The sequence below is a fragment of the Lithobates pipiens genome, unplaced genomic scaffold (assembly GCF_037356315.1).
Source record: "Lithobates pipiens isolate NorthernLeopardFrog02 unplaced genomic scaffold, aLitPip1_a1.2 Scaffold_8, whole genome shotgun sequence".
Taxonomy (NCBI): Eukaryota; Metazoa; Chordata; class Amphibia; order Anura; family Ranidae; genus Lithobates; species Lithobates pipiens.
In genome coordinates, this window is record NW_027507903.1 from 458,349,879 (window position 1) to 458,362,616 (window position 12,738).

Sequence of the window (12,738 nt, forward strand, 5' to 3'; positions counted from 1 at the left end):
TGCATCCGGTGCCCCCATTAGAGTCCCTCCTTGCATCAGGTGCCCCCAGCAGAGTCAGTCCTTACACCAGTGTTCCCAGCCTCAGTCCTTACATCAGTGTCCCATGCAGAGCCATAGTTACCCTGTACATAGTTACCCCTCTCAAGCTAGTTACCCCCCTGTACATAGTTCCCCCCTGTACATAGTAACCCCTCTGTACATAGTTAACCCCCCTCCTGCATATAGTTAACCACCCTCCTGTACATAGTTAACCCTCCCCCCTCCTGTATATAGTTAACCCCCCCTGTACATAGTTAATCCCTCTCCTGTATATAGTTAACCCCCCTCCTGTACATAGTTAACCCCCTCCAATAAATAGTTAACCCCCTCCTTTATATAGTTAACCCCCTCCTGTACATAGTTAATCCCGCCTCCTGCACATTAAAGTTAAATTGCTACCTGGGCTTTACACTGAGAGACAGGGACAAGAGCAGAAGGAACTCCACGAGTGGCCGGCGCCGTGTGTTCAGTGGAGAGGGGAGGGGCCAATCCGTGCAGCTAACCCCGGCTTCAGTATTGTGAAGAGAGAAGCCGATTCATTGGCTCCATGGATCGAGCCCCCCTTCTTCTCTCCAATGAACACAAGGGGAACGATCTAGCGGCAGCGCCAGCAGCCATTTTGTTGAAGCCAGCTGCTGCAAAAGATCAAAAGCAAACATTTCTGATTTCCCTGAGCAAAAAAGGCAAAATCCCGAATCGGGACGGCCTCCGATCAGGATGAGGGACCCAGAATCAGGATTGTCCCAGGAAAACCGGGACTGTTGGCAACTATGCACGTCACAGAATTTTAAAAAAGTTTACAAATTTGAAGATTGTGCAGATTAATAGGAATAGAGTGGAAATAATGGAAATGACTATAAGATTCTACATTTTGACCATAGGTATGCTTTAACCACTTGCCGACCGTATAACTGAAATATACGGTGGAAGATTGCACTGCTGCACCGGATCATGGACCTAGTCCATGATCTGACACTTCCGGGTTGGGGGCCCGCCACCAACTCCCGCTGTGATTATACACAGCAGAAGCTGATCTGTGGGTACCGCAGACTCGATGGCTGCCGCTACCCACTGATCATCCAGCACAGAGACAGAATGGCAGTCTGACAGGAGGGAAGGTGTGGATCCTGTGTTCCTGCAAAGCAGGGACATGGTTCCATATCTGTGTATGTGAGGGCTCCTGCGCTATATGTAAAAAAGTTGAAAGGCACAGTTCTATTTCAATGGTTCCATATCTTCCCCTAGTAAAAGCACCCCCCACAGTACAAAAAAAACAGGTTAGGCACATAGTTAACCCTTTGATCGCCCCTGATGTTTAACCCCTTCCCAGCCAGTGTCATTAGTACAGTATTTTTATCACTGATCACTGTATTAGTGTCACTGGTCCCCAAAAAATTTCAAAAGTGTCAGTTCGTTTCTGACTGTCTGCCATAATATCGCAGTCCCAATATAAGTCGCTGATCGCCACCATTACTAGTGAAAATAAATAAATAAATAAAACTGCAGAGATGATCAAATACCACCAAAAAAAAGCTCTAGTGGGAAAAAGGACATACATTTAATTTGGGTACAGCGTTGCATGACCACTCAATTGTCAGTTAAAGTTATACAGTGCCGTATCGCAAACAATGGCCTGGTCAGGAGGGGGGGGGGGGGGGGTGAATCTTCCAGAGGTCAAGTGGTTAAAGAAAACACATTGTTAGATTTAGCACAGATTGTGCTTTAACATACCTGGAATGCATTTATCTAATTTAAACGGAAAGTAAACATTTTTGTTGGATAGATTTCCCCCTGAAAAGCAGATGTTTTGTAGAATTTTGGAATGCAGTCCGGCTAGGAGTAATTCTCAATTTGAACTGCTATAGTATCCTGTGTAATAAAGTGAAACAGAAAGGTGAATGAAACTTTCATAGCAACAACATTCAGAGTTAGTGTGGTTCCAGTGGCCCAATAAGGGGCAGATCAAATGAGACCCTACTTAGTCGCTTTATGCCTCCAGGCCTCAGTTCAGATCTCCAGCAGAATTAATAGGATAATTACGGTTTGCTAAAAGGCTCAGAAGAAGAGATTGAGCCATTCTTCCATGTCATGGACTGCAGAAATTAAATACTCCGGCTAGCTAAATGAAGGCTAAATAAATTTTATGAAACGCGTTGGGCCATACACAGTATTTGATGGAGGATTTCACGTGAAATGTAAATGTAATTTGGTGTAATCTATTTCAATTAGACATCGCTGCTAAATATAACCATTACAGAGTGTGAGGGCAATTGAGAATGATGTTTCATTAGCAATGGAAATAGGATGATTAGAAGGAAAAAAAACGGGAAGTTCAAGGTGAATTCTTTTTTTTTTTTTTGAGAATTGGCATAGGAACAGAAAACTCTGCATTGTTTTTTGATTGTATTTCAGTCATTAGGAGAAAGTGCAGAGAACTCTCACGAAGTGTATTGTATAAGGGCAGCGGCAATGAAAAGCAGAGGTGATATGCAGAACAGCCAATCGGATTTTATATATTATTCTAGCAAGTGTTTGAAAAATATAGCATGCATCTTATGGTGAGAATGACATTTCTTTAGTTTAAGCAATCCTTTAAACCAGGGGTGCCCAACCAGTGGTCCGCGAAGCCCTCTGATGTGGCCCGCGACCTCCTTTTGTGGGATAACAGATTAGCAAGCCCAGATCATGGGTTGCAGACCGCCCTTAACAGAGCATCTGTGTTGTTAATGAAGCCAGAAAAGCAAGCAGCTGTGGAGCAGAGCTGTATGCCCTTGTATACACGGTCGGACATTCTGACAACCAAATCCGTTGGATTTTGTCTGACGGATTTTGTCCGACGGATTTTGTCTGAAACCGTTGCATACACACGGTCAGACAAAGTTGTCGGAAAATCTGATTGTACATAACGTGATGACGTTATTTCGTTACGACGGGACTACGTTCAGGCTAGTAGCCAATAGCTTTGGTCTAGGAATTTGATCTGAGCATGCGTGGCACTTTGTCCATCGGAGTAGGCTACACATGATCAGAGTATGTCCGATCGGAGCATTTTGTCGGAAAATTTTATGAATAAGTTGGAAAACTTGGTCCGTCGGACCACACACAGTCGGATTATCTGACAAAACTGTCCGATAGGACACATTCCATCAGAATCTTCGACTGTGTGTACAAGGGCTTAAAGCTGATGCTACCTGTATAGTGCCATCTCTTGCCACAGGCGGAGTGATATCAAATGAACTCTGCCAGGGACAGTAACAGCAAGCGATACCTGAATAGAAGACTGTTATTAAAGGTCAGTTCACTACTAAAATTGCAGTGTATATATGGGCATATCTGTGCAGTGGTTACTGGGCTTTATTCTGGTTAATTGGCTCCTGTCTAAAATTGCCTGTGTATGCATGTGAGATAGGGACCTTAGATTGTAAGCTCCTTAGGGACAAGAACTAATGTGAATATACAAATATGTAAAGTACTGTGTAAAATCTCTGGTGCTGTATTTTAAATATTGATGGTATAATTGCTTTGAAGCTTTTTTATATTAAATTCACATATTCCTCTGCACATCAGGGTGAAAGTAAAAGAGTCAGCATGATAATACAATACAGTGGACTGACCAGACCTTTCATCCAAACACATTTCAAGCACTGGGAGCTGAAGAGGGAGGTTACCCAAGTGCTGAAACTGATTCATAGTCCAATGAGCAGGATGGATGTGGGGAGGTGAGGCAGGAAACTGCAGAGGAGACTTTGAATGCTGGCGTTACCCTCTGGCTATATAAGGCACCAGTGTTTGGTCTCACCCTACAGGGTGGAAGTGGCTCAAATGTCTTGTCTTTAGCTGATTGAGTGAGCATGTATTTGCCAGAGCAGAGATATTGAAAGATGCAATTGCAAGCTTGGTTATCAGTATCCAGGGCTGTCATCCTCATCATTGATTCAAAATAGTGAGTTAGTGACCTCTTAACAGGTATGCTGGTCTGAATTCTAGACAGTGTCTGGACAAGGCCATCCAGCTCCCAGGGCAAAGATGCCAAACTCCGACCCCCCTATTCCCTTAGCCATTGCGCTCAGGGCAGCCAACCCTCCTGCCCACCCCTTGTCCCAGCACTGATTCTAGACTTAACTGATTGTATACTTGTTCCAGGTCAATGACTGCTGAAGTAGTCAAGCCCATGAACGTCCAAGTCTGCAGTGGTATCTCTTATAATTTTCTCCTGATTCTTAAATCCCAAATGTGATGAGTTCCTCAGAACAACAAAGTTGATTATAAAAAAAAACTAGAAGTAGGCAAAGTGGATGTTTTCCATAGCAACTGAACACATTTTGTCTTTATTTTGTAGTAGATAAGAGGTAGAATCTGGCTGCTAAATCAACACATATACGTGTTCTAAACACAGAGACACAAATGTAATCAATTTCAGCTAAAAAAATTCTTAGGTATGGTGGCTGCAATAGTTTTCCTTTTTACAGAGTTTTTTCCTATATTTTCACCCAGAAAATGTACTAATGCAGTTATCACCTTAAGGGGGAACACTGAAGCTGATAACTGTTAATAAAATGACACTTGATTGTCCAGGGATCCAGTGCTGTCCTCACCTGAGTCTGTTTTTCACCAGTCTTAGGATCCCCAGCACCATCATGTTTACTGTGGGAAGCTGTCTGTGACTGCTTGTGGAGTCACAGCCACCTTCCCAATGTGCATGAATGAGCCATTCTGTGCTTTGTGAATTCTCCTGAAGCTTTCTGGGACCTGGGATGTGTCTCAAAAAACAAAGAGAGGCGGAGCAGAATGGGAGTGGGTACCTATCAAAACTATGTACCTGCTCTTCCAGAAAAAAAATGATTGTGCCAAATGTGCTAAAGAAGGGAGAGGACAGAGGGCATAAAGTGGAAATCCCCCTTTAGGGTGAACTTCTGCTTTAAGGACTGATAAGATGCAATATATCACATTTTTGTTCTCTAGGTTAGATATTCAAGGTAATTTTGGATTACAGATAAATTTCAGTACAACGTATCACATATCTATTTCGGTCTATTCTATACAGGATTATTGGTCTTGCTTTGGTTGATCTTTTTCATAAACTTGAAAGATGTATTTGACTCCTTTTTCTTCCTGAATTTCAGATGGAACTCCCGGGTAACTGAAAAGTAAAAAGATAGAGGATTACACAATAATAACATGTATTATGAGTGAGGAGAATATGAACTATAAATCAAATTTTTTTGTAAAGGTTATGTCCTCCTAAAAGCGTAGGTGGACCATGTCCTTGGAAGTCACCTTATATCTTACAGCTCATGACAACCTACAAGATCTTCCCACTATTATCCCTTTCATGACTAAGGCCGCGTACACACGGGCGGATTGTCTGCCCAACTTAGTCCGCTGAACCGTGTTTCAGCGGACAATCCGCTCGTGTGTGGGCTTCAGCGAACTTTTTCAGCGGACAGTCTGACGGACTTAGTCTTTCGGAATTTCCGTAATTTTGTCCGTCCAAACTTGGTTTTGTCCGTCCAAACTTGGTTTCAGCGGACAGTCCGCTCGTGTGTAGGCAAGTTGGACGGACTAAGTATGGCGCATGCTCAGAAAGGATTTACACGGCCGAAGGTTGCATTGCAGTGTATTGGACGTCGTTTTTCTAGTCCCGTCGTACGTGCTGTACATGTCATCGCGCAAGTTTTCAGCGGACTGTCTGTTCATCGTGTGTGGTCAAGTCCGTTCATTCAAAAGTTGGACGGACTGTCTGTCGGATTGTCTGACGAACTTAGTTGGGCAGACAATCCGCCCGTGTGTACGCGGCCTTAGCCTATTTTTGACATTTGGTGTTTACAAGATAAAATCCGTATTTTTTGCTAGAAAATTACTTAGAATCCCCCAAACATTATATATATTTTTTAGCAGAGAATCTAGAGAATAAAATGGCGATTGTTGCAATATTTTATGTCACGTGGTATTTGTGCAGCTGTGTTTTAAATGCAACGTTTTGGGAAAAGGGACACTTTCATGAATTAAAAAAAAACGAAACAGTAAAGTTAGCCCAATTTTTTTATATAATGTGAAAGATGATGTTATGCCAAGTAAATAGATACCAAACATGTCACACTTTATAATTGCACGCACTCGTGGAATGACAACAATCTACGGTACCTAAAAATCTCCATAGGCAACGCTTTCAATTTTTTTTACAGTTACCAGGTTAGAGATACAGAGGAGGTCTGCTAGAATTATTGCTATCGCTCTGATGATCGTGGCGATACCTCACATGTGTGATTTGAACACCGTTTACATATGCGGGTGCGACTTCCATATGCGTTTTCTTTGCTGCGCGAGCTTGCGGTGACAGGGGCGCTTTAAAAAATGTTTTTTTTCTTATTTTTTTAATTTATTTTAAAATTAATAAAAAAAATAATAATTGTTTTTTGTTTTTTAAATGTTGATCACTTTTATTGCTGTCACAAGGAATGTAAACATCTCTCTGTAAACACGGAAGTTACTTAGCTGACAGTGGGGCTGGTTTTTTAAACATATACAGTATTCAGAATCGCTGTTTTCTGCGATCTGAATACTTTAAAGTGCAAAGGAGGGATTGGAGGTCTTTTAGACACCCGATCCCTCCATAAAGAGTACCTGTAATCACCTATTACTGTCACAAGGGATGTTTACATTCCTTGTGACAGCAATAAAAGTGATCAAAATGTTTTTTTTTTTTTAAAACACAATGTAACAGAATAAAAATTTATGAAATAATTTTTTTTTCTAAAAGCACCCCGTTCCCATGAGCTCACTTAGCAAAGAAAACGCATACGGTAGTCATGCTCGCATATGTAAACAGTTCAGATCACACATGTGAGGCATCGCCGTGATCGTCAGAGCGAGAGCAATAATTCTAGCACCTCCTCTGTAACTTTAACTTGGTAACCATTTTTTTTTTTAAACGTTGCCTATGGAGATTTTTAGGTACCATAGTTTGTCACCATTCCACAAGTGTGCACAATTTTAAAGTATGACATGTTTGGTATCTATTTACTCTGCGTAACATCATATTTCACATTATACAAAAAAAATGGCTTAATTTTACTCTTTTGTTTTTTTAAAATTCATGAAAATGTATTTTTCCCAAAAAAGTTGCGTTTAAAAGACCGCTGCACAAATACCGTGTGACATAAAATATTGCAATTTTATTCTCTAGATTCTCTGCTAAAAAATATACATAATGTTTGGGGGTTCTAAGTAATTTTCTAGCAAAAAAAATACAGATTTTATCTTGTAAACACCAAATGTCAGAAATAGGCCTAGTCATGAAAGGGTTAATATTGACTGTTCTCTGCCAGTCGTGTATCTAGCATATTTGACAGTTGAGGCAGTTCATTTTTTAACACCCCTTCGTCTATGCGTCAAAATTATTTTCAATAATCAATAACAATCATGAAATTTATACCAATAATGGTCAGAAAAGAAACCAAGACAGTAAGGATTACCTTTATTTAAGTGTTGTGAGTGTGTGTGTGTATATACACACACACACAGTATCTCACAAGAGTGAGTACATCCCTCACATTTTTGTAAATATTTTGTCTTTTCATGTGACAACACTGAAGAAATTACACTTTGCAACCATGTAAAGTAGTGAGTGTACAGCTTGCATAACAATGTAAATTTGCTGTCCCCTCAAAATAATTCAACATACAGCCATTAATGTCTAAACTGCTGGCAACAAAAGTGAGTACACCCCTAAGTGAAAATGTTCATATTGGTCCTAATTTGACACTTTCCCTTCCCGGTGTCATGGGATCCGTTAGTGTTACAAGGTCTCAGGTATAAATGGGGAGCAGGTGTGTTAAATTTGGTGTTATCGCTCTCACTCTCTCATACTGGTCACTGGAAGTTCAACATGACACCTCATGGCGAAGAACTCTCTGAGGATTTGAAAAAAAGAATTGTTGCTCTACATAAAGATGGCCTAGGCTATAAGAAGATTGCGAAGACCCTGAAGCTAAACTGCGGCACAGTGGCCAAGACCACACAGTGGTTTAACAGGACAGGTTCCACTCAGAACAGGCCTCGCCATGGTCGACCAAATAAGTTGCAGGTGCTCAGCATCATATCCAGAGGTTGTCTTTGGGAAATAGACATATTATTGCTGCCAGCATTGCTGCAGAGATTGAAGGGGTGGGGGATCAGCTTGTCAGTGCTCAGCCCATAGACCACACACTGCATCAAATTGGTCTGCATTGCTGTCATCTCAGAAGGAAGCCTCTTATAAAGATGATGCACAAGAAAGCCCGCAAACACTTTGCTGAAGACAAGCAGACGAAGGACATAGATTGCAGGAACCATGTCCCATGGTCTGATGAGACCAAGATAAACTTATTTGGTTCTGATGGTGTCAAGCATGTGTGGCGGCAGGTGAGGAGTACAAAGATAAGTGTCTTGCCTACAGTCAAGCATGGTGGTGCGAGTGTCATGGTCTGGGGCTGCATGAGAGAACCATGAATGCCAACATGTACTGTGACATACTGAAGCAGATCATGATCCCCAGACTTTGGAGAATGGGCCATAGAGCAGTATTCTAACATGATAGCGACTCCAAACACACCTCCAAGACGACCATTGCCTTGCTAAAGAAGCTGAGGGTAAAGGTAATGGACTGGCACACCATGCCTCCAGACCTAAACCCCATTGAGGATCTGTGGGGCATCCTGAAACGGAAGGTGGATGTCAGGGCACTGACACCAGGATAGGTCTTTAGAACCCAGCTTCTGCCAGGGCATGAATAACAGGAGAAGGGATCTAGGACTCAGTGTTTCCAGCAGCACATCACATGGGCCTTTATAAGGAAGTGCATCAGTGTTTGAAGTTGCTGATTGATCTCAGCTTGTTACCTGTGTTCCTGTGATTCCTTGCACCTGTGATCTCTAGTTTCTGACCCGGCTTGTTCCCGACCTGTCTGCCTATCTCCAGTCCCTGACACTGGCTCGTCTCACGTATACCCTCTGCCTGCTTCTCTTGTTTGACCCGGCTTCCACCTGACTTTGTCTGCTCTTCTTTAAACCTGGTTCTAATTTTGGCTTGTGTTGACTACTCTATTAGCTCAGTGACTTTACAGACCAGTCACACCTCACAGGTGCTGCCTGCCTGCAGACTCTGTTCATTACAATGGCAGTATTCCTGAGCTTTCTGCAAGCAACTCCATAGGCAACTTGTGCTACCTTGTGCCCGACTACTCCTGTCTCTCCTTCAGGGGAGTCTGGAACTTGGCTGCAAAGGAAGCCCCCTCTCCATTGGCCTCCAGCACCTGGTACATGATAGTGGAGGAACGCAAGATCTCTAAAATCCACCAGCTTCGTTATGTCGTCCTGCAGGAATGGAAGAGGACTCCAGTGGCAACCTGTGAAGCTCTGGTGAACTCCATGCCCAAGAGGGTTTTGGCAGTGCTGTAAAATAATGGTGGCCACACAAAATAGTGACACTTTGGGCCCAATTGGGACATTTTCACTTAGGGGTGTACTCACTTTTGTTGCCAGCGGTTTAGACATTAATGGCTATGTGTTGAGTTATTTTGAGGGGACAGCAAGTTTACACTGTTATACAAGTTGTACCCTCAATACTTTACATTGTAGCAAAGTGTAATTTCTTCAGTGTTGCCATATGAAAAGATGTAATAAAATATTTACAAAAATGTGAGGGGTGTACTCACTTTTGTGAGATACTGTATATCTATATATTGTAGCAGAGCATCCCAGAGAGAGCCAGGAAAAGTCCTGTACGGGGTATATACGTCTCCCAGGCTCCTCTCATACACGTTCAGGGATCTCTGATGCATGGTCCAGCTTGGTCCTCTTCCCCCAGGCTAATTTAAGCTCAGACAGCCTTGGCTCCCGGCCTGGCAAAAGCAGACAACACTGGTCTGTGAAAGCAAAAGGTTGGTAAAAAGCTTTATCTGTGGAAGCTGACAAGCTGTAGGCTTGCTCAGACTGGTAATTAGTACCTGTATATATTGTATAGTTAGAGCCAAAATACGGCTAGGTTTTTGTTTTGCTATTTTTGTTCCTATTTTGTTTTCTGGAACACTTTACAGCACCTGCATATAGACACACAACTAAACACTGCACTGTTTGTCACTACCTCACTGGATTTGGTATCTGTGCCTGAAAGACTGCTCATCCCAGGGAGCTTTGTACCTGCTACTTGTCCCTCAGGATACATATAGTGGAGGCTGTGACCAGTTGTAGTAAGTTACTACTTCAAAGGCCATTACCTAGAGCGACTAAACATTGAGGAAATCCTGAAACAAATGGTGTTATCCAACGCTGCACAGCAGCAAGCCAACACTGTATAACAGCAAAACAACACTGCACAACAGCAAGCCAATGCTATCGCACAGGAACAAACCAAGGCGTTGTGCCAACAGATTGGTGCTGTACAGGAGCAATCGCAGAGGCTGTTTGAACAGCTAGCCACTGATGCAAAAGCGGATAGGAAAACCCAGACTGAGGTTGTGGAGATGCTAGTACAGTGGTCCCCTGCTAAAATTGATGATGTTGGAGGCAAGCCCTCAACCATCCATGTGGGTCACTTTTCTTTCTAAGGTGACTGCAGATGATGATCCAGAGGCCTTCCTGCTAACATTTGAACAGACCGCTGATAGGGAAGGTTGGCCTAAAACCCAGTGGGCAGGAATGGTCACCCCCTTGCTTTCTGGAGAATTGCAGAAGGCCTACTATGATCTGAAGTCAGCAAAAGCGGGAGACTATGAAAAGGTGAAGACTCTGTGTCACCTTGGCAGTTCGAGCACAGCGGGTCCACAGCAGGTTCTTCCAAGATGAGAGGCCCCCCAAGATCGCAGATGTTCAACCTAATTCACCTGGTGCGGAAATGGCAACCAGAGTCCATCTCCGGGCCACAAATAGTGGAGCGTGTGGTCATACAAATTCCCCTGCAGAAGTGGGTGAGTCAAGGAGACCCCAAGTCAGCAGACAACCTGGTGGAACTTGTTGAAGGGTACTTTGCTGCAGAGAGCCTGGTCACCACCCCTACAGCCGCACAGACTTTCCACCCAAAGCCATGGTTTCCCCGGGCAACCGTTAAGAGTGTTCCAGGGGAAGTGGGTGGTAAGCATGGCAATGAGATAAGGGGAGGATTTTTGGTGCCAGGACTGAAGTTTGGCATCCCAAACAAGGGAAGCCACTGCCTGTCGGCAAACCAAACTGGGGCAGCATAGGGTGTTTTCATTGCCAGGAACTGGGGCATGTTGCAGCAAACTGTCCATTGACAGATGAACCCATGCAGTGTAACATATCTATTAGAAGGCAGTCTATGTTTGCTGCTGTTTCATGTGCTGCAGCACTAAATGTAGGAAAACACATGTGCCAAATGACTGTTGGGCCTTGCTGGACTCTCGAAGTCTAGTGACTGGTTAAACCTGAGATGGTTGAAACTGTGCATTTTCATGCTAAAAAAGTTGCTGTGATCTGTGTACATGGGATACCGGGGAGTATCCTATAGCCACTTTAAAACTGACTTAGGTACAGTGACCCATCCAGTCGGACTTGTGCCCCACTTGGTGCAGGAGGCCATCATTGGTAGGGACTTCGATAAGTTTTGGGAACTGTGGGATCATCCCAACTCGGTCACAGTAACTGACTCAGTAACAGAGCCAGAATTCTTGGCCAGCACCAACAATTTGGGTTCACAAAACTCCTCTCTGTGTTCCCTGGGTTTTCTTTTCTCAGTTATGGCAAGAGAACTGGAGGAGCCTGAGTAAGTCCCCACAACCAGTGAAGGTAGATAGCCATCTGCTGACTCTGAGCCTAAGTTACAGTTTGACCTTAATGTAAACAAGGAAAACTTTGGTACAGAGCAGAGAAAAGACCCTACCCTTGCCAGGGCCTGGGAAAATCTAGTAGTGATTAATGATGTACCTGTTGAACCAGAGGACAGGCCATTTTATTTATTTCAGCAGCAATGAGGATTTATGTATTGTGTATATAAAAAGAATGATGAAGTTGTTGAACAGTTGGTGGTCTCTAAGCCATACAGATGGGTGGTGTTGGAATGTGCCCATGGGCAATTGCTAGGAGGTAATTTAGGAGTTGAGAAAAACACTGAAAGTGTGTTGTGCGGGTTTTACTGGCCCGGGAAACAGAAAGATATGGAGAATCATTGTCAATCCTGTCCAATGTGTCAAATGTCAGCCCCAGTACCCAACTTCCGAAGTCCTTTAGTGCCCTTATCCATTACTGAAGTGCCCTTTGAGAGGATCGCCATAAACCTTGTGGGTCCACTCCCTAAGTCTGCCTGGGGTCATCAGCATATTCTTGTAATCATGGATTATGCTACCCATTACCCTGAAGCAGTTCCATTATGCACTGCATCTGCTAAGAACATTGCCAAAGAGCTGTTCATGGTGTTCAGTCGTGTTGGGATCCCTAAGGAAGTCCTTACAGACCAGGGTACCCCGTTTATGTCACAAGTAACTAGGGAATTGTGCAAGTTATTTAAGGTGACGCAGTTGCGTACCTCCGTGTACCACCCTTAAACTAATGGCTTGGTGGAATGCTTCAATAAAACATTAAAGAGTATGTTAACTGCTTGCCGACCAGCCGCCTTCATTATACTGCATCAGGTAGCCATGTTCCCGCGAGCCGTCGTAGCTGTATGTTGGCCTTTAAGCAGGGACAGCAGGCGCACGCGTGCGCTGCA

General features: G+C 43.4%; 1 protein-coding gene across 2 annotated transcripts in view; it reads right to left on the reverse strand.

Moving 5' to 3' along the window:
• Window positions 1-4,335: 4,335 nt before the first annotated feature.
• Window positions 4,336-12,738, reverse strand: part of LOC143960161 (dihydrofolate reductase-like) — a 75,029-nt gene continuing 66,626 nt past the window's right edge. For both annotated transcript variants that reach the window (XM_077468474.1, XM_077468475.1), the window contains exon 7: window positions 4,336-5,179. In XM_077468474.1, the coding sequence (XP_077324600.1) occupies window positions 5,086-5,179 (94 nt within the window). In that variant the 3' untranslated portion in view covers window positions 4,336-5,085. The remainder of the gene's footprint in view (window positions 5,180-12,738) is intronic.